The sequence below is a fragment of the Mesocricetus auratus genome, unplaced genomic scaffold (assembly GCF_017639785.1).
Source record: "Mesocricetus auratus isolate SY011 unplaced genomic scaffold, BCM_Maur_2.0 Super-Scaffold_100009, whole genome shotgun sequence".
NCBI classification, from domain to species: Eukaryota; Metazoa; Chordata; class Mammalia; order Rodentia; family Cricetidae; genus Mesocricetus; species Mesocricetus auratus.
The window spans coordinates 50,337,442-50,364,523 of NW_024429193.1; the positions used below are offsets into that span (position 1 = coordinate 50,337,442).

General features: G+C 38.7%; 1 protein-coding gene and 1 pseudogene across 3 annotated transcripts in view; one reads left to right on the plus strand and one right to left on the minus strand.

The window, feature by feature from the left end:
* LOC101843690 (acidic mammalian chitinase) overlaps window positions 1–16,908 on the plus strand; it is a 99,732-nt gene extending 82,824 nt beyond the window's left edge. For all 3 annotated transcript variants that reach the window (XM_040752085.1, XM_040752084.1, XM_021230964.2), the window contains one exon: window positions 16,261–16,908. In XM_040752085.1, coding sequence (XP_040608019.1) covers window positions 16,261–16,442 — 182 coding nt within the window. In that variant the 3' untranslated portion in view covers window positions 16,443–16,908. The remainder of the gene's footprint in view (window positions 1–16,260) is intronic.
* A 4,360-nt stretch (window positions 16,909–21,268) lies between these two features.
* On the minus strand, window positions 21,269–23,682 carry LOC101823392 (annotated as a pseudogene).
* Window positions 23,683–27,082: the final 3,400 nt, after the last annotated feature.

Sequence of the window (27,082 nt, forward strand, 5' to 3'; positions counted from 1 at the left end):
AAAATATAAAAAACAAAAATAAAAGTGATGGGGAAGGTCCTGAGTACATGTCAATAAAGCACTGTTGGCCAATAGGGAACCAAGATAGGTGGGACTAGGAGTCCAGGAGGGCTCTGGGAAGGAGAAACACAGGAAGTCAAGATGTAACCGCCATGGGATAGGAAGCCCGGAAATTTCTCCGGTAAGAGAAATACTTAGATTAACAATTATGGGTTAAATACTTAAGTCAGAGCTAGCCAGTAAGAAACAAGAAAGGCCAACAGCTTCATAATTAATATAGCCTCCTGTGTGTTTATTTGGGTCTGATGCAGCTCTGGAACCAGGCTGGTGGGAAGGCTTCACTTTACATAAAAGAAATAGAGTAATTTTAAAAAGCCATGTAAAGATGGAAAATACACAGAGTCTGGATGCTGTGCATTATTGTTTTGTCTTTAAACTGTTTTACTATTGAAGTATGAGCAAAAATTGCTAAAAGACAATTGATTATAAATGCTGCTGAAAAATTCAAACCTATATATTTTGAAAAATGCCTTGACTTGACAATTTAAATCTAAGGATATGTTGTTTTGGAAAAGAGATTCTGCTTTTGTTTCCAAAGAGGATGGAAACCTATGAATTCCTTCAAGGCTATGATTTGATCAAGCCAGATCCCCTGAAGCAATAGCCCAGATGATCCAACATCCAAAAGAGCTGAAACCATGTAGCCACATAGACTGCTACAGCCAGGACTTGGTCAGGGATATGGACTTCTTAGGATCCCCTTGGGATTGATAGATTCCCCAAACAGTAAAAACCAGTTTGGAGAGAACTATGCCCATATTCCAAAATATTGTTTATAAATATCTGCTTTCATTTAAATGGTTGGTTGTATATAATTAAAGATCACAGTCAGCTCTTTCTTAAAAAAGGACAATATGATATAGAAAGGAATATTTTACATTGATATGGACTTTGGTTTATTGATACATATTTAAGGTCAATTTTGTCATATGTATATTTCTACTCTTGTTTAGGTATTGTATTTATATATCTCTTTTAAAAGTGTAATGTATAATTAAGTATAGATTATAGATTGTCATCTATAATAGTCAAAACTTACAGTTATGTTAGGTTTTCTTTATATAAAATATATATTTCAAATGGATAGGTATTCTTCAAAACCTTTTGAATATCTACAGAATATGGCATTTAAAGGGGTTTATTAGGGTCTTTCTTGGCGATGAGACACAATTGTTTCTGGTGACACCAATTATGACAGAGAGGAACATGGGTGTTTGATGGAGTTGAAGACAGATAGTTAAGGTTGTGGTTTTCCTTAGTTATGATAAAAGTTATATATAAAACTTTGGATTCACAAAGATAGGATAGATGATAGAATATTTTCTTTAAATTTTGCCAAATGTTAGTGGAAAATATTGTTAACTATAATTATTACTTGATGACTGTTTTGTTATACATAAGTTTACTATGTTAAAGTTAAAACTTTTATTTTTATTTAGATAGAAAAGAAATGATAGGGGATATCCTTCTGTATGTTGTGAATATATGTTTATCTTATTGGTTGATGAATAAAGCTGTTTTGGCCAATAGATGGCAGGATTTAGTCAGGCATGAAATCTAAACAGAGATAGAGAAAGGTAGCAGGCAGTGTCAAGGAGATGCCAGTAGCTGCTGAGGAAGTAAGAGGCCTGGGTATTCTCTGGTAAGCCAAGACCATGTGGAGATACACAGATTAATATAAATGTGTTAATATTTAACTGAGAGCTAGCCAATAAGAAGACTGAGCAATAGGCCAAACAGTTTATAATTAGTATAAGCTTCTGTGTGTTTATTTGGGATTAAACGTCTACAGGCCAGGAAGGGACACAAACTTCCATCTACACAGTGGTGGATGGGAGTACAATTAAGAGACACCCTCCGTGGGGAGTGGATGGGGGGGCCGGTGGGGGGTATTGAGAATGGGAGGGAGAGGGAACTGGGATTGGTAAGCAAGGAATCCAGTGACAGAGAGGGAGGACTGATGAGCAAAGGGGTTAAGACTAGGTTGGTTTAACCCCCAGAAACAGCTGACCTGACCTGGGATTCCAGCATGGGACTTATCAAGACCCCTTGAACGTGGGTGTCGGTGAGGAGGCCTAGGTAATCTATTGGGCCTTGGGTAGTAGATCAGAATTTATTCCGGGTATGCCAATGGACTTTGCATGCCCATCCAAAATGAGAGATGCACTCTCACCCTGAACTCTTGGGGAAGGGTCTAGGCCCTGCCCTGGATGAAATGACAGACTATGGACACCCCCATGGAGGGGATATTGGAGGAGTTGGTGGGAGGGCATGGGAGAAGGGGAGGGAAAGGGAGAGGGACTTGGTATTGATATGTGAAGCAACCTTGTTTCTAATTTAAATTTAAAAATAAAAATTAAAAATAAGATTGTTTTTAAGTTAAATAAAAAAGAATGTTGAAGAATAAACTTCGGTATTCAGTATTTACTGCATTGCCCTCTTGACTCTAAAACAACAACAAAAAATTCATAAAAACCCCAAAAAGTAAGGAGAATAATTTAGATTCCAGGACACACAAGTCTGGGTCATGAGAAGTGGGAAAATACATATCCTACATAGATGGCAGAAGGAAAGACTCAATAGGATGATTTCAGTAGCCTAAGTGAAAAGGAGCATTTAGAGCCATTCACAGAAATGTGGTTATGACAAGAGATACTGGTCTAAAGTAAACAATCACATGAATAGCAGCATGCACTAGATTCAATGTCTGCTGGCCAGTTGTATAATGTTTTATGTCAAGGCTTCAGAATTCAGTAAAGACCATTGTGTAGGGAAAGACTGGAACAGAGAAAAGGAATAGAATAGAGAAATGGATGAAAAAGGAGGTAATACACTTTAATACAAAGAATCAATCACAATAACCCACACATTTGTTTATAAGTAAAGATGAGTGACTTACAAGAATGAGTGAGTGAGACATTAGTGTATGAGTGACAAAGAGCGACAGACTGTTCAATTAGTTCCTACACTTTTACTGTCAACTGTATATAATCTCCAATTTTTTGTATTTCATTAATATAGCTTTTACTATGATTCCTCTGTTTGAGAAGATTCTCTCCTCATAATAAAAAAGAATCCATACAGTATTATTTTCCTGTCAATAATGTGTTCTCAAATAATGTTGACTTTCGTGAGCACTGTCAAGATGAACATGATGGAGCAGTGAAACTCAGGAAAATCTGAAAAGACATAGAAGAAGAGATAGGGTTTAAAGGTAGGTTGAGTTCAGGCAGGTCTCCACTTACACAAGTGACCAAGCTTTCCTTACTCAGTAACAGGAGCTATTTTTTTTTCTTTTGGAGTTCTAATTTCGGTTGGAGCTCTTTTTTATATTTTATTTTCCAGTTTAAATTTAGATAAGAAACAAGGTTGCTTCACAAGTCAGTTCCAGGTCCCTCTCCCTTTCCCTCCCCTCCTCCCGTGCCCTCCCCCAGCCTCCCCCCCCCGTTATCCCCTCATTCCCCCAGGGAGGGTAAGGCCCTCCATGGGGGTGTCCATAGTCTCTCATTTCATCCAGGGCAGGGCCTAGACCCTTCCCCAAAGTTCAGGGTGAGAGTGCACCTCGCATTGTTCTATGGGAGTCCAAAGTCCGTGTGTATAATTGGGATGGGTACTGATCTGCTGCCCAAGGCTCAATAGATTACCTAGGCCTCCTCAATGACACCCACATTCAGGGGGTCTTGATCAGTCCCAGGCTGATGCCTGGGATTCAAGTTCTGGCTATTACAAATAAAGCTGCTATGAACATAGTGGAACAGACATCTTTGTTGTATGAATGGGCATCTTTTGGATATATGCCTAAGAGTGGAGTTGCTGGGTCTTGTGGTAGGTTTATTCCCATTTTTCTGAGGAATCTCCATACTGATTTCCAAAGTGGCTAACCAGTTAGCACTCCCACCAGCAATGGAGGAGTGTCCCCCTTTCACCATATCCTCTCCAGCATAAATTGTCATTGGTGTTTTTGATTTTAGCCATTCTGACAGGACTGAGATGGTATCTCAGAGTAGTTTTGATTTGCATATCCCGGATGGCTAAGGATGTTTAGCACTTTCTCAAGTGCCTCTCAGCCATTGTAGACTCCTCTATTGAAAACTCTCTATTTAGTTCTGCAGCCCACTTTTTAATTGGGTCCTTTGATGTTTTGAAGACTTGCTTCTTGAGTTCTTTGTAAATTTTGGGGATCAACCCTCTGTCAGATGTGGGATTAGTGAATATTTTTTCCCATTCTGTGGGCTGCCTTTTTGTCTTGCTGACTGTGTCCTTTGCCTTACAAAAGCTTCTCAGTTTCAGTAGGTCCCATTTATTAATTGTTGATCTCACTGTCTGTGCTACTGGTGTTATGTTCAGGAAGCTGCCTCCTGTACCAATTCGTTCAAGGGTACCAGCCACTTTCTCTTCTAAGAGGTTCAGTGTGACTGGATTTATGTTGAGATCTTTGATCCATTTGGACTTAAGTTTTGTGCAGGGCGATAAACATGGATCGATCCACATTCTTCTACATGCCAGTCTCCAGTTATGCCAGCACCATTTGTTGAAGATGCTTTCTTCATTCCATTGTATATTTTTAGCTTCTTTGTCAAAGATCAGATGTTCGTACGTGTGTGGGTTAATACCTGGGTTTTCAATTCGATTCCATTGGTCTACCTGTCTATTTTTGTTCCAATACCAAGCTGTTTTCAGGACTATAGCTCTATAATAGAGCTTGAGGTCAGGGATGGTGATGCCTCTGGACGTTGCCTTGTTGAACAGGGTTGTTTTGCCTATCCTGGGTCTTTTGTTTTTCCATACAAAATTGATTATTGTTCTTTCAAGGTCTGTGAAGAATTGTGCTGGGGTTTTAATGGGGATTGCATTGAATCTGTAGATTGCTTTTGGCAGGATTGCCATTTTTACTACATTGATCCTACCTATCCAAGAGCATGGGAGATCTTTCCATTTTCTGAGGGCTTCTTTAATTTCTTTCTTTAAAGATTCAAAGTTCTTACGATACACGTTTTTCACTTGTTTGGTTAGCGTTACCCCAAGGTATTTTATGTTGTTTGTGGCAATTGTTGAGGGTGATGTTTCTCTGATTTCTCTTTCAGCCCTTTTATCATCTGTATAGAGTAGGGCTACTAATTTTCTTGAGTTGATCTTGTAGCCTGCCACTTTGCTGAAGGTGTTATTCAGCTGTAAGAGTTCCCTGGTAGAGTTCTTTGGGTCATTGATGTAAACTATCATATCGTCTGCAAACAGTGAAAGTTTGACCTCTTCCTTCCCAATTTGTATCCCCTTGATCCCCCTTTGTTGTGGTATGGCAATAGCTAGAACTTCAAGTACCATGTTGAAAAGGTATGGAGAGAGTGGACAGCCTTGTTTTGTTCCTGATTTTAGAGGAATTGCGTTGAGTTTCTGTCCATTTAGTTTTATGTTGGCTGTTGGTTTGCTGTATATAGCTTTTATTATGTTTAAGTATGTCCCTGTTATCCCAGATCTCTCTAAGTCCATTATCATGGAGGTGTGTTGGATTTTGTCAAAGGCTTTTTCAGCATCTAGTGAGATGATCATTTGATTTTTGTTTTTCAGCTTGTTTATATGGTGGATTACGTTGATGGATTTTCGTATGTTGAACCATCCCTGTATTCCTGGGATGAAATCTACTTGATCGTGGTGAATGATTGTGTTTGATGTGTTCTTGGATACGATTTGCCAGTATTTTATTGAGTATTTTTGCATCAATGTTCATGAGGGATATTGGTCTGAAGTTCTCTTTCTTGGTTATATCTTTGTGTGTCTTGGGGATCAAGGTTATTGAAGCCTCATAGAAAGAGTTTGGCAAAGACCCTTCTGCTTCTATTGTGTGGAACACTTTGAGAACAATTGGTATAAGCTGATCTTTGAATTTCTGGTAGAATTCTGCACTGAGGCCATCTGGACCTGGACTTTTTTTGGTTAGGAGACTTTTGTTGACTGCTTCTCTTTCCATAGGGGTTATAGGTCCATTTAAATTGCTTATCTGTTCTTGATTTAGTTTTGGCAAGTGATAGCTATCCAGGAAGTCATCCATTTCCTTTAAATTTTCAAATTTTGTGGAGTACAGGTTTTCAAAGTATGACCTAATGATTCTCTGGATTTCCTCAGAGTCTGTTGTTATGTCCCCCTTTTCATTTCTGATTTTGTTAATTTGCGTGTTCACTCTCTGCTGTTTGGTAAGTTTGGACAAAGGTTTGTCTATCTTGTTGATTTTCTCAAAGAACCAACTCTTCGTTGCATTGATTCTTTGTATTGTTTTCCTGGTTTCTACTTTATTGATTTCAGCCCTCAATTTGATTATTTCCTGGCATCTACTCCTCCTTAGGGAGTTTGCTTCTTTGTGTTCTAGAGCTTTCAGCTGTGATGTTAATTCTCTAGTATAACTGTTCTCCTGTTTCTTCATGTGAGCACTTAGTGCTATGAACTTCCCCCGTAGCACTGCTTTCAAAGTGTCCCATAAGTTTGGGTATGTTGTATCTTCATTCTCATTGAATTCGAGGAAGTCTTTAATTTCTTTTTTTATTTCCTCTTTGACCCAGGGATGGTGCAGTTGAGCATTATTCAATTTCCATGAGTTTGTAGGTTTTCTGCAATTTGTGTTGTTGTTGAATTCTAATTTTAAAGCATGGTGGTCTGATAAGATGCATGGAGTTATTCCAATTTTTTTGTAGCTGCTGAGGGTTGATATGTTGCCAAGTATGTGGTCGATTTTTGAGAAGGTTCCATGTGGTGGTGAGAAGAAGGTATATTCTTTTTTATGTGGATGAAATATTCTATAGATATCTGTTAATCCCAGTTGAGTCATTACTTCTATTAGACCCTTTGCTTCTTTGTTGAGTTTCTGTCTGGTATTCCTGTCTAGTGGTGAGAGTGGTGTGTTGAAATCTCCCACTATAACTGTGTGGGGCTTTAGATGAGATTTAAGTTCTAATAATGTTTCGTTAACGAATGTGTATGCCTTTGTATTTGGGGCATAGATGTTCAGGATAGACACTTCATCTTGGTGGGTTTCACCTGTGATGAGTATGTAATGACCTCCTTCATCTCTTTTGATTGATTTTATTTTAAAATCCAGTTTGTTAGATATTAGGATTGCTACCCCTGCTTGTTTCTTGGGTCCATTTGATTGAAATTTTTTTTCCCAACCTTTAACTCTCAAGTAATGTCTGTCTTTGAGGGTGAGGTGTGTTTCTTGTATGCAGCAGAAGGAAGGGTTCTGTCTTCGAATCCATTCTGCTAGTCTGTTTCTTTTTATGGGTGAGTTAAGGCCATTAATATTGAGGGATATTAATGACCATTGATTGCTCATCCTTCTTCGATTTGCAATGGTTGTTGTTGGTGGAATTATGTGTGGAATTTCACCCCTTTGTTCTTTTGGCTGTTGGTAGAGAGGGATTCTCTAATGCCTATGTTTTTCTGGTTGTAGTTTCCTTCCTTGGGTTGGAGTTTTCCTTCCAAAATTTTCTGTAGGGCTGGGTTAGTGGACACATATTGCTTGAATCTAGTTTTGTCATGGAATATCTTGTTTTGTCCGTCTATAGTGATTGAGAGCTTTGCTGGGTATAGTAGTCTGGGCTGGCATCCATAGTCTGTTAGTGTAGGTAGAATATCTATCCAGGACCTTCTGGCTTTCAGCGTTTCCATGGAGAAATCAGGTGTAATTCTGATAGGTCTGCCTTTATATGTTACTTGACCATTTTCCTTAGCTGCTCTTAATATTCTTTCTTTATTCTGTATGTTTGGGGTCTTGATTATTATGTGGCGAGGGGATTTTTTTTGTGGTCCACTCTATTTGGTGTTCTGTAGGCTTCTTGTACCTTCATTGGCATGTCTTTCTTAAGGTTGGGAACGTTTTCTTCTATGATTCTGTTGAATATGCCTTCTGCCCCTTTAAGGTGGATTTCTTCTTCTTCTATACCTATTATTCTTAGGTTTGGTCTTTTCATGGTGTCCCATATTTCCTGGATGTTTTGTGTTAAGGATTTGTTGGATTTAAGGTTTTCTTTGGTTGATAAATCCATTTCTCCTAGTGTATCTTCACCACTTCAGAATCTCTCTTCCATCTCTTCTATTCTGTTGGTAATGCTTGTATCAGTAGTGCCTGACTGTTTGTCCAGCTTTTGTATTTTCTGCCTTTCTTTAGATTGTGTTTTTTTAATGTCTATTTTAGTTTTCAACCCTTGCAGTGTTTGCATTGCTTCTTGCAATTTTCTATTTATCTTTCATCCATTTGTTGCCTTTTATGAATTTTTTGGTTTGTTCTTTCTTCCATTTCTTCCATTTTTTGGTTTGCTTTTTGTTCCATTTTTCCCATTTTGTGCTTTGTTTCTTCTTCCATTTCCTGCCTTTTTTGGTTTGTTTCTTCTTCCATTTTTTTCATTTTTGCTTTGTTTTTTTCTACCATTTCTTGCATTTTTTTGCTTTGTTTCTTCTTCCTTTTCCTGCCCTTTTTGGTGTGTTTCTTCTTCCAATTCTTGCATTTTTTGCTTTGTTTTTTCTTCCATTTCTTGCATTTTTTGCTTCGTTTCTTCTTCCATTTCCTGCCTTTTTTGGTTTGTTTTTTCTTCCAATTCTTGCATTGTTTGGTTTGTTTTTTCTTCCATTTCTTGCATTTTTTGGTTTGCTTTTTCTTCCATTTCTTTGAGGGAGTTTCCTATATCCTCTTTTAGGGCCTGTATCATTTTCATGAAAGTGTTTTTAAGGTCATTCTCTTCTGCTTCGTTCGCATTGGAATGTTGGGGTCTTGCTGGTGTGGAGTCTCTAGAATCTGGCGGTGTCATATTTGTTTTTCTGTTGCTGAGTGTGTTTTTGTATTGTCTCTTTCCCATCTCTGCTTCTAGTGGGTGCAGAAAGAGTCCCTTACTGGTCTGGGGACCAGAGTTCCCTTTTGGTGGGTGCTAGCAAGTCCAGTAATCTGGTGGTTCTTCTATTCCTTGTCCAAGTGCTGGTCCCGTGGGTGGAGAAGAAGAATAGAAATCTGGGGCGCTTAGCCTCCTACCTGGTCCCCTGGTCCCTATGTTGGGTCCTGTTTTACCTGATCCGGAACAGCTACTCCCCTGGTCTCCCTGGCTCCTCTGGTTTCCTGGTCTCGTTGGTGGGAGAGAAGACCTTGGGTCTGGGGTGTTTGGCTCCCGCCGGGATTGGGAGCTCTGTGCAGTTCCCAGGCGATCTGCAGGTACTGGAACACAGGCCGAGAAGCTGGCCTGTTTACCTGATGCTGCTGCAGGAACAGCTGCTTCCCTGGACTCCCAGCCTCCTCTGGTTTCCTCGTCTCGTTGGTGGGAGAGAAGACCTTGGGTCTGGGGTGTTTGGCTCCCGCCGGGATTGGGAGCTCTGTGCAGTGCCCAGGCGATCTACAGGCACTGGAACACAGGCCGGGAAGCCGGCCTGTTTACCTGATGCTGCTGGAGGAACAGCTGCTTCCCTGAACTCTCAGCCTCCTCTGGTTTCCGGGTCTCCTTGGTGGGAGAGAAGACCTGGAGTCTGGAGTCCTTGGCTCCTGCCGGGATTGGGAGCTCTGTGCAGTTCCCAGGCGATCTGCAGGCACGGGAACACACGCCGGGAAGCCGGCCTGTTTACCTGATGCTGCCGGAGGAACAGCTGCTTCCCTGGATTCCCAGCCTCCTCTCAACAGGAGCTATTTTTAATCCATACCCCTGAGCCAAGTTATTTCTCTAGTTTTTCAGCTCATCTATAAATACAAACTGCAGATCCTCATTTTGCCTTTTGGACAAAGAGTGGAAACAAAATTTCTTTCTTGGTGATTCATCTCCCAGTGCCAGTAAGTCTTTCCCTCCCCTAAACAAATCTCATAGTCTTATTAATTGGAGTGGAAGGGTGTAGCTTCAAAAGAGAACTTTAACCTTTCATGACTTCAGTTGGCTTGGAGCTAGATGAGCGTCTTTTATTATTTATTTGTTTATTTATCTAAAACTTTATTCATTTACTTAATAATTATGGTTTCACCTGAATGTTTGTTTGTGTGCTACTTCATGGATGATGCAAGAGAACAGAGAGAGCATCAAAAACCCTGAGTCTTCATGTGTATGCTGTAAATTGAACCTGGGTCCTCTAGAAGAAAAGCCAGTGCTTTTACCCACTAAGTCATCTCTCCAGCCCTGATAGTGTTTTTAAAAAATGAAATAAAGGAAAAGTTATTGCTCTTTTATTACTTCACAAAGGCTGCTCTCCCACAGATACCTCATACCAGGTTACCATCCTACACTGTGATGAGGCCAGCTCCTTGTGTTGACAGAAGAAATTGCTAAAATTCTTAGTACAGATCAAACAAGTGTTCCTGTCTTATTTCTTGATGACTTGAACATTTATCATGACTCATGTGTATCCAATCCAAAATATATTACTTGTATTTTCATCACTTGAGATTACTCTATTTGAACTTAAAAGCCTAAAGATAAAATCATCTGACTGATGTTCTTAAAAGTAAATGCTACCCCTAGACCATCTGAATGTGGGTGACAGTTATATGATCTGATCTGTAGGGTGGGGCTGGCAGTGCTACCAGAACATAACCCAAAGGCATGAACTATGGTGGGATACCTTGCTCAGACTTGATATGGTGGGAGGGACTTGGTCTAGCCTCAACTTGGTACACCAAACTTTGTTGACTCCCCAAGGAAGGCCTTACCCCCTGTGAGGAGTGGATGGTGGGGAAATATGAGGTGGGAGTGGAAAAATGAGAGGGAGGGGAAAGTAGGTTTGGTATGCCAAATGAAAAATGAAAAATGAATTTTTTTATGTAAAAAGTAAATGCTGTCTAGGGTTGATGACATGCTGACATTGTAGGTCTTGGAACATCAGGAGTTAAATATTAACCTTGCTGCATACTTAAAGTGAGGCTTATATAACCTATATAAGACTCTAGCTCAAAATAAACCAATAAAATGTGTAGCAGCATCGGCATGGCATCTTGTGCTCTGTGAAAACCATGTTTAATTCCATTATCTTACTGATTCTGGAAAACAATGCTCTGTGAAATTGGACAGCAGAGGTCTATCCATTCCAACTTACAAGCTAGTCAAGGCAGAAATGAGCCATATGACACATCCCAGGTTTAATTCATGCCAAAAGTTCATTTTTTTCATATTTTGGGGGTGGGGCATAACCTTCTCTCCAGTGTTTTTTCCAAGTGAATTAAATGAAGGAAACAGTAAATAGTTACTTCATAATGGTTTGCAGTTATGTGCTAATTAAACACTGGTCATTATGACTAACAGTGACAGAGTGCTTGAAAAGAACCAAGTCACAATTTACCTGCTTCTACATTATATTTCAGCAACAAACCATGGCTTCTAAAGTTAATTGTTCCTCTGGTAAGGGGCAGGCATATCTAAGGAGATCTTTACCACAGAAATGCCCAGTATTTATTTCTTACATTCAATATCTAAAGTTCTCACTTTATCTTCTCCACTAACCAGGAAAGTTCTTTAGAAACCTGTGGTTTCTTAAGAAATCTATAATCCTTGCACAACTTTCTTTGTTATGTTCTTCTGAGTAACAAACTCTGCCCACCAGCTGATGTCCTTTCCCCAGGCAAGGACTAGTGCTTCCAACAAGGATGACATCAACCCCTGTCTTTGCATTCACATGATCAGTGCCTTTCCTGAGATTCAAGATGAGATCTTGACCAACTCACAAAATGGTCTAACTATCTACAAGACATTAATTGACCTGCAGACAAGAAAGTGATAGAAGAATTTAGGTTCAGAGATGTTTTATCTTTAAGAACATTTAGGCCAGGTGGTGGTGGCGCACACCTTTTAATCCCAGCACTCAGGAGGCAGAGGCAGGTGGATCTCTGTGAGTTCGAGGCCAGGCTGGACCGACAGCCTCCAAAACAATACAGAGAAACCCTGTCTCGGAAAAACCAAAAAAAAAAAAAAAAAAGAACATTTAGGGCAAGACACTATTGTCATCCTTCTAGAAGCCATGCAAGTCACGAGGAATGACGTGCTTTTCTTGTGCCTGTTGTATTAAAGAATGAATACATCACAGAAGTGGCTCTCTACATGTTTATAGGTCAATAGTTGATGCAAATTTATAGAGGTTGACTGTGTGAAGAATGAAACGAAGTCTCTCTTCTATACAAATATAGACCAGGGCTGTTACTAATGAACTATTCCATGTCCTCAGTAAGGAACTTCACTTCAGGGCATAGAATTTTAGGAATGTAAAAGTACAATACCCTGGCCCATGAAATCTAACTACTCATAATGTGGGCATAAGAATGAAAATGGAGACAAGCCATGACGATGATCTGCATGAAATTTCTCACGGTTCCTACTTTACAGAAACAGCTAACAGTTGAAATAGCTTTCCATTGTTTTCATATAACACTACCACATTCTTTTACTGTTCATTTGGCAATATTCAGCTGAGGAACTGGAGAGATGTCTCTGTGGCCTTGGTTTCAATTCCTAGCACCCACATGGCTGCTCAGGACTTTCTATATCTGTACTTTCATGGTATCTGATGCCTTTTTCTGGAGTATAGACATACATGCAGATAAAACATCCATATACAATAAATAAATAAATAAATAAATCTTAAAAAGAAATGTTGAAAATTCTCTTGGAGATTGGTGGTTTAAGATTTTGAAAGTGCTATAAACTTTCCTCTCAACACTGCTTTCAAAGTGTCCCATAAGTTTGTGTATGTTGTGTCTTCATTCTCATTAAATTCCAGGAAGTCTTTAATTTCTTTTTTATTTCTTCCTTTACCCAGGGATGGTGCAATTGTGCATTGTTCAATTTTCATGAGTTTGTAGGGTTTCTGCGATTTGTGTTATTGTTGAATTCTAATTTTAATGCATGGTGCCCTGATAAGATACAGGGGGTTATTCCAATTTTTTGTATTTGTGGAGAGTTGCTATGTTTCCTATTATGTGGTCTATTTTAGAGAAGGTTCCATGTGGTGCCGAGAAGAAGGTATATCCCTTTGTGTTTGGGTGGAATGTTCTATAGATGTCTGTTAAACCCAGTTGGGTCATAACTTCTATTAGTTCTTTTTTTCTTTGTTAAGTTTCTGTCTGGAGGTCCTGTCTAGTGGTGAGAGCGGAGTGTTGAAGTCACCTACTATTAGTGTGTGAGATTTTATGTGCATTTTGAGCTTTAGTAATTTTTCTTTCATGAACGTAGGTGTCTTTGTATTTGGGGCATAGATGTTTAAAATTAAGACTTCATCTTGATGTACTTTTCCTTTGATGAATATGAAGTGTCCTTCTTCGTATCTTTTGATTGATTTTAATTTGAAGTCTAGTTTGTTAGATATTAGGATTGCTACACCCGCTTGTTTCTTGGGACCGTTTGATTGGAAGATCTTTTCCCAACCCTTTACTCTGAGATAACGTCTGTCTTTGATGTTGAGATGTGTTTCTCGTATGCAGCAGAAGTAAGCGTTCTATCTTCGTATCCATTCTGCTAGTCTGTGTCTTTTTATAGGCAAGTTGAGGCCATTGACATTGAGGGATATTAATGACCATTGATTGATGCTTTTTGTTTGTGCTTGATTTATTGTTAGTGAAGTTATTTTGTGTAGTTTCTCCTCCATTTGGGATTGACATGTAAAACAAACTATTTAAAATTAAAATAAAAAAAATTTAAAAAAGATTTTGAAAGTGGCTTTAGAATGCTACTTTTAAAAATGATTCCCCAAGTTGACTTTCTATGATGTATGAGGATCACCTAGACTTTGTCCCCTCTTCTCTTGGTCTCTATAAGTTTTATTGCCATATTCATTGTTAAAACTTGCAGACTTTCTTTATCTCAGTGTTGGAAAAGCTCTTCTCCATCACAGCATGGACATTTCTGTGTGAAAATGAGAACATCTGTGATTACAAATAAAAGAACATTAAAATATTGGATCTAACACTTCTTCATGTAGGGGTAGGTGCATTTAGGAGACTGCAAAGAACAGTATCATGAGACAGTCTAGAAAGATCCCAGAGAACACTTGATATACCCTTGGATGTATCTTTTTAATATGTTCTGAAGATAGGGAGAGGTTTTTATTTGGTGGTGTAGCTTCTTTACAAGTTGCTTAGTCCCAGTTAAAGTTATTAATCCCAGTTAAAGCTACTCATCTACTCTGCTAGACTAGGGAGGAATCATTTCTTTGACATATCACTGAAACCTTATCAGGGCTGAATTGACATTGTTTTTCATATCTCCCCAGAAGGTCTAAAACTTAGTAATCAAATGTCTGTATCAGTAGCAGTTTAATTTTCTGGACATGGACTAAAAATATCTCTAAGCCCCTATGACTCTTGACTCCCCATGTTCAGATGAGCTGAATTCTTTTTCATGTTAGCTGGAAAGTATTCACAAAATGTCTGGGACCACTCACAGTACCTACCTCACTGCAGTCTCAGCTATAGACAAAGTATCTATCCAACAAGGATGCTGAAGAGGTAAGGATGGAAAATATCATTGAATAAATTAAATAATATTTAAATATTAATGAAAACTAATTATTAATAATTTTGAATAATTAAACATCATGATTGATGGGGTTGATATTCTTAGATCTTTATCCTATAGATGAATTTTTTGAATGGAAAGGTAGGCAAAGCAACAAGCCTGGGCTGATGATTGTCATCATGGTAGGTGCTGTTATCTCAGGCATCACTTTTTCACTGAGGTCACACAGCTGTGCTACTGAATGTCCCAGAAATCAGTGTTGCTATCTCCATATGTGACCTCCTAGGGTTTTAGTGTTCTATACTAATCAGTCAGTTTGCATTCTGAGGCTTCTGTGATGTGTACCCAGAGAAGTAATAAGGTAGATTTCTGTCTCTTCATGGACTTAACAAAAAAACGATACTCATTTTCTTTGGCTCATTTAGCATGGCTTGCAGTTGAAAGTTGTCAATCATGCTTATCTTTAGTGGATTAAAGCACCCTATCCTGTTGCAATACTTTAAGTTCAGGTGAATGATGTCAGTGAGCTCACAGCAGTCTACAGAATTTTTTCAGCCAGACATATTTTTATTTAAGGTTTCCTTCCCATATTGTAAATGTGTGGCCTAAGTGGAACAAAGAATTAAAATTTCAATTGAACAAAAATGTACTGATAGAGCTACTGTCCTTTCTTTTCAAGTAGTTTTCACCTACCATCCTAGAAAATTAGGAGTGTTAAATCAAGACAACCTATTCTATGTGCTCTTGAAAACTGAGTCTGTTCCCAGGTGCCACTTTGGAGCTATAGGTTAGGCTTAGTGTTAATGATCCATTTCTCTCTAACTATTTCAGTGTGGTTGTTGAAGAACTCTTTAGGAGGCCCACAAGTTTTAGAATGGATTTCTATTGCTGTGATAAAACACCTTGAACAAAAGAAACTTGGAGAAGAAACTGTTTATTCACTTCCATTTCCACATCACAGTTCATCATCAAAGGAAGTCAAGGTGGAGAATATGAGGCAGGGGCAAAAATGGAGGTCATGGAGCAGCACTCTTTACTGGCTTGCTGTTAGTAGATTGTTTACTCTTTCTTATAATGATCAGAACCACCAGAACAGACAATGGTGACAACAGCCACAGGGAGCTGGGCTACTCCCTAGAAGCAATCAACCAAGAAAATGCAACACATGTTTGCCCACAGGCCAATAATTTGGGGGCATATATTTTCTATTGAAATTCCTGCTTCCAAAATGACTCTAGCTTATGTCAAGTTGGTAAAAATCCTAGTTACCACAACCTAGTAATTTATATGATTTCTAAAGAACTTTCTGTAGCTATGAAATGTTCCTTCTGTCCATAAATAAGGGACTAAGTGAGTCAGTGTTGCTATAGAGTACATGTGAGCTAGGGAGAAAGAACTCAGTGTCTCATTCTTGGGGAAAAGTTCAAAGTGTCCTTGAAGTTAGGGAATCATTGTGCAGTAATTTTATAACTTTTATTCCATTTGTATTTGGCATATATTGATGAATAGTTCAAAAAACAAAAGGGAGTGCAATTGATTCAATTGAGAAGTCTCAGTGCATTATCATGATCCAAGAAATAGGATAGTTAATTGTGCATGAAGAATTGAGTAGAGAGTTTATCAGAACAAAGGTGGTAATAGAGATCACAGTGTATTAACACTGAAGTGTATACACTTGGTTAGTGTAGTCAAATGCCAGACACCAAAGTCTAAAAGTGAATGTTTCACTATTTGTATTTTCTCTTTACAGGTGGAAAAACTCCAACCCAATCTAGTGCTCCCATAACAGTATGTGGTAGTAACAGTAGCAGCTTTGCAGGGGAATATTCTATGACAACTCTGAGCAGCAGAAATGCCAGGTTATTCACTGCCAACAGGCCCATGGCCAATAATCTAATTGAACTAAGAAGAATGCCATGTATACCTGTGTGAGCAGAAAAACTTTCACACAGCACTTCAGGCTTGTCTTGTTATGATTCCCTTGCTCCAAGTGATGATAACACATAGATAGACTGGTAGAAATATAGATTCATTTCTACTCTTTTGATATACATGTTAAAAACAGACTTGAAAGGAGAAGTTTGTTCCTCACTGCATTTGTTTGAAATTATATTTTAAGACCAATAAGTAAAATAACTGATAATTTAAACGTTAAACAAATGGACAAAGCATTTGAACAAGCATTTGTAAATATCATCCAAATGACCAATAACTGAAAATGTACTTATCCTAATTAATAACCAGGAAATGCATATCAGTTCACAACATGATGCTATATAAAATCCCCAGTAGAGTGACTGATGGAAGCAGAGGCAAACACCTACATTTAAACACTGAACTGAACCCAAGGAACCCAGCGACAGAGAGAGAGAGAGGAGCGATGAGCAAATTGGCAAAGAATGGGCTGGCAAAACCAGCAGAGTCAGCTGATCCGGACAGTGGAGAGATCTTGGACCCCAGACCGACAGCTGGGAGGCCAGCATGGGACTGATCCAGACCCCCTGAATGTGAGAGTCAGTGAGGAGGCCTGGGCAACCTATGGGGTCAGTGTTTATCCCTCAAATACTAACAGACATCGTGCATCCATAACACAAAGAGGGATGCTCTCTCAGCCTGGACTCTTAGTGGAGTGCCTGGACCCTACCCTGAGTGAAATGACAGACTCTAGATATCCCCTATGTGGAAGGAATTGGCAATAGGGTGGGAGGTTTGGGGGGGATGGTGGGGGTGCGGGAGGATGGGAGGGAGAGGGAACTGGGATTGACATGTAAAACAAGCTATTTAAAATTAAAATAAAAAATTTGTAACCTCAAAAAAAATCCCCAGTAGATCAGAAACAGAAACAGTACATCCTAGATATTGTCAAGAATGAATGGTATCTGTTGTCCAATTAGGAGAATAAATTAGAATAATCTCTTTGGGAGACTTCTTGGGCTATAGCCACTGAAGTGGAACCTGTCAGATTGTGATGGGGGATGTCCTTCTGTGGTGATGGACAAAACACTGTTTGGCCAATATCCAGTAGAGGCAGGAAGATAGGGGGACTAGGAGATGAGGAGAAAGCTGGGACAGAGGCGCCATGAAGAGATGTCATGTAGAGACCAGGAAGATAGGAAATGACAGGCATATTCTGGTACGATAAGGCCATGTAGAAATACATAGTTTAGAATTCATGGGTTAATCATTAAGACAGAGCTAGCCAATAAGAAGCCCTAACAATCACCCAATGGCTTAATAATTATTATAAGTCTTTGTGTGCTTATTTGGGGCTGAAGTTAGTTCATAAGCCTCAAGTGGAATCAATGAAGTGGGGTCCCATCTTCTTTCTGGAGAGTTTAAAGGTTGGTGTTAGGAAATTTTTTGTTCGCTGTGGAGCACTTAAACATTAATATCAGCACAGAAAGTGTAACTTGCATTGGTAAACATACAGGGAAAGGTAACAATAAGGATGAAATTAAGAATGGGGAAATTTAGGATTTTAGAGAATACAGAGTTAAGACAATAGTAGTCGTAGATTTTGTTTTCTTTTGTCTTACACCAATGGTCTTTTGATATGAGACAGAAACTCTGAATTTTATTTAAGCAGCATGTTTGAATTTTGAGAAGGAGGCTGAAGTCCAACTCCAAAGCCAGGTTTTATTTTTATGTAAATAGTGACTACAATAATGCTGTGAAGCAGAGAACAGGAAGACAAGAGTTTAGTATAAATATTTGACCATACTTCAGATTCTTCTTTGTATGATGGTTCTTTCTGGATAGCTATGCTCTCTTTTTTAGGCATCTACACATTTGGTGTCTTTTTGCTTTTTGGAGTTGGGTTTTCCTGAAAATACAAGAACAAAACACTCTCCCTAGCTTTGTGAGGTCTCCGTACAACTTGTGGGATATACCTTGGTGGATGGCCTATCAATTCTCCTCATCAAGAGCTTTCTCCTGTTCAAACCAGATCTGGATCAACTTTGACGGTATCCAAAGATTTTCTTCTCCTGTAGAAACTAAGGTGAAATCCCTACCCCAACATAACACGTATCCTGGTTTCCATACTGAGGTCAATATATCCTTGAAGTATACCTGCTGATTTAGTTCAGAAGTTTTTTTTCATTGTGCAGTGTCTTTCTGCAGCTATTTTTCTTTTCTTATTAGCATTAAGAAAGTTTAATGCTAGTAAAGTATTATGTAATCTGTGTTTGGAGGTCTTTGTTCCCCCTACCAATTTATAGAACATTTCCTTTAAAGTGTGTTTAGATCTCTTAACCACTGCTTGTCCTGTAGGATTGTGTGGCATACCAGTTACATGCTTTATGTTATAATATTTAAAAACCTGTTTCAGTTTGGTGGAGACATATGCTGGAGCATTACCAGTTTTTATTTGTGAAGGTATACCCATAATAGCCTTTACCTCTAATAGGTGTATAATAACAGAATCAGCCTTTCAGAGTTTAGAACAGTGGCCATTGAAACCCTGAAAATGTGTCTATTGTATGGCACACATATTTTAATTTTCCAAATTATGCAAAGTAAAACACATCCATTTGTCATTTCTATGAATTCCTTTAGGGTTATTAACTGCTGGTGAAGGAGTTTGGTTATAAAACAACAAGTATGACATTTCTTTAATATTTCCTTAGCTTCTTGCCAAGTGATGGAAAAATCCCTTTTTAAACCTTTGCTATTCACATTGTTTTTTATGAAATATGAGGCCTCCAGCACACTTCCTATTAATGAATGCTCAGTTTCATCATTGCCTTGAGCTAGAGGATCTGAAAGGCCCATATGGGATCTGATCTGATGGGCTATATATGATGAGTCCTATTCCTGACTGTTTCTTGTACTGGTATAAACAATGAAGTTAATTCTGTATGATCAGGAATAAATTCATCAAATTCAGCTGTCTCAAAGTGTAATACTGAAGGAGTGTTAATCTGGGTATTCCTTTGCTGCAATGATCCTGACCCCATAGATTTATTGCTTTATCAGCCACATATGGTCTCAAGGTCATCCTCTTTGTCTTTCTGGAACTGTATGTTCAACCCATCTTGTGCTTTCTTTGTACTTAAGATAGGGTTCCAATCCCTAAGAACCAAACATTTGCTTCTGCAGAGGCCATCTTGGGAGTCAAGATTTTTGAGTTATAATTGTAACATCTTATCCTATGTCCACCAAGCTTCAGTGTTCCCACAATGAAGACATCTGGTATTTTACTTTTTTTTAAAACCTTTGGAAATTGCTTCTCTTAACCATGTCAGTGTCATAAACGTTATAGTCAATGTTGGTTGTGTGCAGGATCCATTCGTCCAATGGTGCTGATCTGATCCTTAAGGGCCAAATCACCTTTTTGCATTGTGGATTCCCATTCTCATGAGGTAAAGATTCTATGAGTATTCACCTAGATTCTGTATCTGCTAACCCTATTTGTACTGCTCTAAACAATCTTTGCAAAAATGCAGTATAACTTTCCCTCGGTTCCTGCAACTCCTTGGTTTGGGGTGCAATTCTCTCCCCTGGTTCCTAAACTTTATTCCAAGAATTCAAAGCTGCTGTATGGTACAGAGACAAGATGTGTTCATCATATGCAGCTTGAGTTCTGGATCAGCATAAAGATCCTCACCAAGAGTTTTATCCTGAAGAGCTATAAACCTTTCATTAAGCCAAGAGCTTTAGCTTCTTCCCTCCATAAAGCCCTCCATTCAATTTGAGACAAATTTTCAAAGACAACTGATATAAATTGACCCCAATCCCTAGGGGCCACCCTATTATTCTTTGTCTATGACTCTACTAATTGCCTCACATATGATGAATGCATGCTATAAGAGGCTACTGCTTCCTTTATACCTTTTAAATTTTTCATAGATATTGGTTCCCACTGACATTCAACAAAATGTTTGGGTCTTTTTTCATTGCTGGTTTTTCAGTAACAGTCACAGGGAAAGCCATAAAAGATGACATAACGACCTTAGGTAGGTCTTCCCTGACTCTGAAATATGCAGGTAATATTAAATCTTTATCACGCCCTATTATTTGTATCTCTGATTCTGGTGTGTCATATTGAAGGTCTTCTAAGGCCTGCAATCTATTGTTTCTCTGAGTGTTTGAACTTCCTGGCCCATATACATTTCTAAACATTTCATTGAATCAGTCAGTTTCTTGTTCTCTTGATTTATATATAATTCTAAATATTCTCATCCTTAGATATTATCTGAATAGCATGTAAATTGCCTTCCAGAAACAATGTTCTATCGGTTAGCTTGTTATTAGTCTCAGACATGGAACAAGATTTTTTGTAAGTATTTCAATGCTATGTTCCAATTTTCTATTCTGTATGTTGAATTTTTGGATATGGAACACATTTTTTTCTGATAGTATTTCAATGTTATATTCCATTTCTTTTGTTTTATTTGTCAAATCACTAGACATGGAACAAATTTTACCTGTTAGTTCAACATTTTTATATTTCATATTTTGCATTCTGTTTGTCAGATCTCCATTGCCATTTTCAATATCCTGAATCCTTTATTCTAAGTTCCCATTACTTTTCTACTTTGACTCCTATCTTCAGCTTTTAAAGCCAATATCTGTATCTGGGTTTTTATTAGTAATACAACTAGAGTTAGTGCCACATCAGTCATCCCACTTTTGGGGTATGAATTCACCAAAAAAGCCATTTTCCTGTAGTTACAACCACCAGCATGGCCTGAGGCACTATCCTACCAGCTAGTTTTTCTTTTTTCTCTCCTAACGGCCTTTTCTGAACCCCCTCCTTAGGCTGCTGCCAAACTAGGTAACTGCCTTGAAATTTTGTCAGGCTTATAATCTGTCTCAGTCAGCCTCATTTGTTCATCCTAAGGGATGGCAGATTTGATCAGGCAATTGGAATTCATAAAAGGAGGAATTAGTTAAAAGGGAGCATTTTCTCCCACACTAAAAATGGGAAACACAATTACAATAAAGATAGGTCTATGTATGATTATGCAATGCGTGATTTAAAAATGGATTAATTAAATGAAGGGATAAATTCACGTTACCAAAAGTCAAAGAAGAAAGGGGGTAAATCCACACACATAACCACCAGCAACAGCAAATCAAAGACCAACAAGAATTAACACTCAATGTTCATTAATTTCTCCCAATATCAATGGTCTTAACTTGCCTATAAAGAGACACAGGCTAACATAATAGATAGAAAGATAGAACCCATCCTTCTGCTGCATACAAAAAGCACATATCACCTTCAAAGACAGAGGTTACCTCAGGGTAGAGTGTTGGAAAAAGTTATTCAAATCTAATGGACTCAAGAAACAAGTTGGTGTAGCAATCCTAATACCTAATAATTAAACTTTAAACTAAAATCAATCAAAATAGATGAAGAAGATCATTTCATATTCATCACAGGAAAAATCTATTAGGATGAAGTCTCAAATCTGAACATCAATGCCCCAAATACAAAGGTACCCACATTCATAAAAGAAACATTAATAAAACTCAAATCACACATAAAACCTCACACACTTAAGGTGGCAGACTTCAACATACCACTCTCACAACTAGACACGATTACCAGACAGAAACATAACAAAGAAACAAAGGAACTAACAGAAGTTATGACCCAATTGGGTTTAACAGACATCTATAGAACAGACCATCTGAACACAAAAGAATATACCTTATCAGTGCCACAAAAAAGAAACCTTCCCTAAAATCTACCATATATTCAGCAACACAGCAAACTTTAACAGGTACAAAAAATTGGAATAACCCCTGTATCTTATCAGATCACCAAGGTTTAATTTAAATTCAAAACAACACAAAGTGCAGAAAACCTACAAACTGATGGAAATTGAACAACGTGCAATTGCACTATTCCTGAGTCAAGGAAGAAATAAAAAAAAGGAATTAAAGATTTTCTAGAATTCAATGAGAATGAAGAAAGACACAACATACCCAAACTTATGGGACACTTTGAAAGCAGTACTAAGAGGAAAGTTCACAGAACTAAGTGCCACATGAAAAAATTGGAGGATAGTCACATTGGAGAATTAACAGCACAACTGAAATCTCTAGAACAAAAAGAAGCAAACTCACCCAGGTGGAGTAGACACCAGAAAATAGTCCAGACTGAGTACTTGCGCTCATGGGGAGCAATGATCTTAACATTTATTGTGCTGGGAGCCAGGGCTGTGATCTCCTTCTGCATCCTGTCACCAATGCCTGGGTACATGGTGGTGCCACCAGACAGCACTGTGTTGGCATCAAAGTCCTCGTGGATGTCCACGTCACACTTCATTACAGAGTTGAAGGTAGTCTCATGGATGCCACAAGACTCCATGTCCAGGAAGGAGGGCTGGAAAAGCACCTCTGGACACGGGAAGTGCTCATTGCCAATGGTGATCACCTGCCCATCAGGCAGCTCGTACCTCTTCTCCAAGGAGGAGGAAGACGCAGCATTAGCCATTTCCTGCTCAAAAAAACAGGGCAACATAGCACAGCTTCTCCTTACTGTCACAAACAATTTCCCACTCAGCCGTGGTGGAGAAGTTGTAGTCCTTTTCAGTCAGGATCTTCATGAGGTAGTCTGTCAGGTCCTGGCCAGCCAGGTCCAGACACAAGATAGCGTGGGAAGAGAAATAGCCCTCGTAGATGGGCACTGTATGTGTGACTCAATCACCGGAGTCCATGACAATGCCAGTGGTGCGCCCGGATGCATACAGGGACAGCACCGCCTGAATGGCCATATACATAGCTGGGGTATTGAAGGTTTCAAACATTATCTGCGTCATCTTCTCTCTGTTAGCATTGGGGCTCAGGCGGCCTCGGTCAGAAGCACCGGGTGCTCCTCAGGGGCCACACGCAGTTCATTGTAGAAGGTGTGGTGCCAGATATTCTCCATGCCGTCCCAGTTGGTGACAATGCCATGCTCGATGGGATACTTAAGGGGCAGGATACCTCTCTTGCTCTGGGCCTTGTCACCCACGTACGAGTCCTTCTGACCAGTGCCCACCATGACGCCCTGGTGCCAGGGGCGCCTGACAATGGGAGGGAACACTGCCCTGGGGGCGTTGTCACCAGCAAATCCAGCTTTGCACATGCCTGAGCCATTGTCAATGAAGAGGGCAGCAATTTCAACAGAGCAGCTGGAAGACACACAGCTCAGGCCAGTGGTGGACAGTGAGCCCATTCAAAATTCTTAAAGCATTTTCATTCTTACCAAACAAAACAACACATGTAAAAATATTACAAATAATGAAATTTTGCTCCCTTGCTCTTGGTAGGTCATACTTTTTTTACTGACTACTTAAAACCATGTCCATAATGCATTTGTATGCCTAATTATGCAATGTAAGAAAACAAGACTAAGGAAATTCTTTACACACTTAACAACTGTTGTGCAAGATTTGCACAGTATTTGAAACTTGAAATTTATCTTCATCAATGTGAAACTTTATATTACCTACACACTTTATTCTTTGAACCAGTATATAAAATGAAAAAATGAAAAGTCTGAACGTAGTAACCAAAGTCAGTGAAACAGAAATGAGGAAAGGGGTCACTTACAGAGGTCATGAATAGGAAGGATTTGAGGGGGAGTTTTGAATGAACATTTGGGAAGAAGATACAGGAGAGAAATATTCTGTATTACAAATGAACACAACTAAAGAGAAAGGTGGAGACTGCTTTTGTGCACAGAGAATAGATTACTTCTTGTGATGTATATTCAGGAATCAAACACAATGATGCAAGAAATGTAAGTGGAGACCCCAAAATATGCAAGTAGAAAAACATCTCTTCTGGATGCAATATGGAGATATTAACTCTTGGAAACATGTTTTGAGGTCAAAGAGAAAACAACAAAATCAACTGTCTCATGTCAACTCTCAGATATATGATGATATAGGGAAGATATAGGGAAGAAACAGAAGAGGCTGTTAAGATTGGGGTACTTCATGACAAGGGAATGGTGAGTGTAAATTCAGTGATTATGCTTTATGAAAGTCAAGGGAAAGGAAAGGGTCCAGAAGGAGCTTTTTGAAAAAACTTAAGTGAGAAGGAGAACTGTCAGGTTATTTAAAGGAAAAGAGGAAAGGGAAGAGGGTGTGGTATAGAGAGACATATCACTCTCACAGAGTATCCCCAGACACATGGGGTGTGATAGCTCTAGGTATTATGTTCAGTGAAGAGGTCTGTATCTCACTGACAAATGCCATGGTGAATATATCAACTTAACATGCAGGTAACAAGCAAAGCATATGTAATGTGATGATCTAGAACAGAGAAGCAAAATGTGAAAAATAATCAAAGGAAAGGAACAAATATTTTGAGATCAAATAAAAGGCCAAGACTGTTTCATAGTATGAGATTTCACAACTTACTTCAAGGAAGGGATGACTTTTAAAAAATTGCCATGCAGACCTGGAATTCCTGTTCCTCCTACCTCTGCCTCCTTCAGAAAATACTGTCATACTTTAAAACATGCTCTGCAGTGAGAGAGGATATGCTCAGCCTAGATACAGCAGGGAGTGTCTGGGTCCTACCGCAAAAGTTGTGACAGGCTTTGGTGATTCCAACATGAAAGACGTTGCCCCCTCTGAGGGGTGTATGTATGGGGAGAAAGTGGGATTAGTGAGAAGACAGAAGAGCTAGGGGGCTTGTATTGGTTTGTAATTTTAAATTTATTAAGAATTAAATAAAATATTAAAAAGAAGTTGCCATTCATGGGTTGCGAAGAATGAAAGAAACAGTTTGTTGATTTGCTTTCTATCTAACCACTGTGCAGATGCCATCTTAAATTTATAAGCTTGCCTATCCCAGTGATTGTTAAACACTGTGGTCCTCCCTGCTTTAGACCAATTTTTCTTACAAGAATATGAACTCAGGACGACATCTTTTCACTATCAATATTGACTTACTAAAGTGACTACAACATTATTAGCACTAGTACATAATAGATTTCAGAGCAATCAAAGCAAAGGTGTATCTTTCAAGGAGCAGGAGATGAACAAGACAGTGTAACCGTAGACTGGGTAGAGCCTTACTGAGGTAAGTAGCTTTTCTGTCCATCACCACTGGCCAAAATTAATCTTAAATATGTGCCCATGAGACATGGTCTTCACTTTGCTTTTTCTGACTCTTGAAGAAATTTATCATCAAATATGAACTAGAACCTGAGATATAGCTTTGGCGAAAATCTGGAGACAAAACTGAATTTCTGGTCACAAGTCATCTGCCTTGCAACTTAAAATTAACCAAATATCAGTAGTATGTAAATTGGAGTGGAAAAGAGGATGTTTCTAAAAGAGCACCACTGTATTTCTCCATAATATAAAAGTTTACCATAGACAAGTATGTTTCTACTTCAAAAAATATTATATTACTTACACAGTTAAAGTTCAAGAGCTGAACCTACTGAGTTAAAAACATCAGTGCTGAAACAACTATATGGAATTCTACAAAAATATTGCTGACTATTCATGCTGACACAAGGTGAAATAGCAGCACTTGGGAAATAGAGGTATGAATATGGGGGTTCAAGTCTATCCTTGACCTCACATTGAGTTTGATGCCAATGTGGCCTACATGATACACTTTACAAAAACAAAAAGGACAGAATCATGATTATACATCAAACTATTGTTGTGTATAATGTGAAGGCATGCTTGAGTCCACAATCTTATTGATTAAAAAATCTTACTGAACATTAAGAGAGGTTACATGTCAATCCCAATTTGGCAATACCATTCAACACACATAATCATTAGCAAAAAACAACCTAAAAGAGGTTAGACCACAGCTTCTTAGTGAGTACTTCACTTCCCACTGAGAATAAAAAGCATGGCTAACAGAACTACAAACCCTTCTATCGTCATTATTTCATGTCTGTTTCCTAGTAGATAAAAGGAAGAAAACAAGAGCACCTATCATTCATTGTAGGTGGGGGAGTCTAGAGTATCTGGATATTAATTTGTCAGCATAAAGCTTGGTATTTATATGCTCTGCAAGCCCTATTAAATGTGCCATTTTAGCATAGAAAGACATTGTAATACAAAAATTATCAGTTGGCCAGCTTCATAATTTAACTTTAGCTAAAGGCAATGACTTCTCAACCTTTTCTTGCCCTTTTTGCCTATTTTTCCAAAGAAGGAAACATGACTATGCAGTTATTTAACAAAGTAACTCCAAATTTTTAATGTGAGATAAGGATTAGGAGTGGAAAACTTCCCCCAGACAACTCACCTTTGAGTCCTGGAATATTGCTTAAAGTATACAGTGGAGCTGAGTCATCCCCTAAAGCCTTTGATGCTTCAACTGTGACCATGAATCCAGGCTTCTTAAGAAAACAGGACATTGCCTTTATGGCACAGCCTGAAGTTGGCCTGAAAGAGTCACAGGAGTTCATGGAGTTTAATGTTACGTGTTTGCATAACTGTTCTGAGAAGAATGATTCTAACTATAAGAGCTGAAAATGCTCAGTTGGCAGAGCTGGGCCCTCCGGTAAAAGTGTGGAGCAGACAATAATTACATTTAAACAAATAGGGACATTGTGGGCATTATTTGGTGACTGGGAGCTTGATCATGAGAAC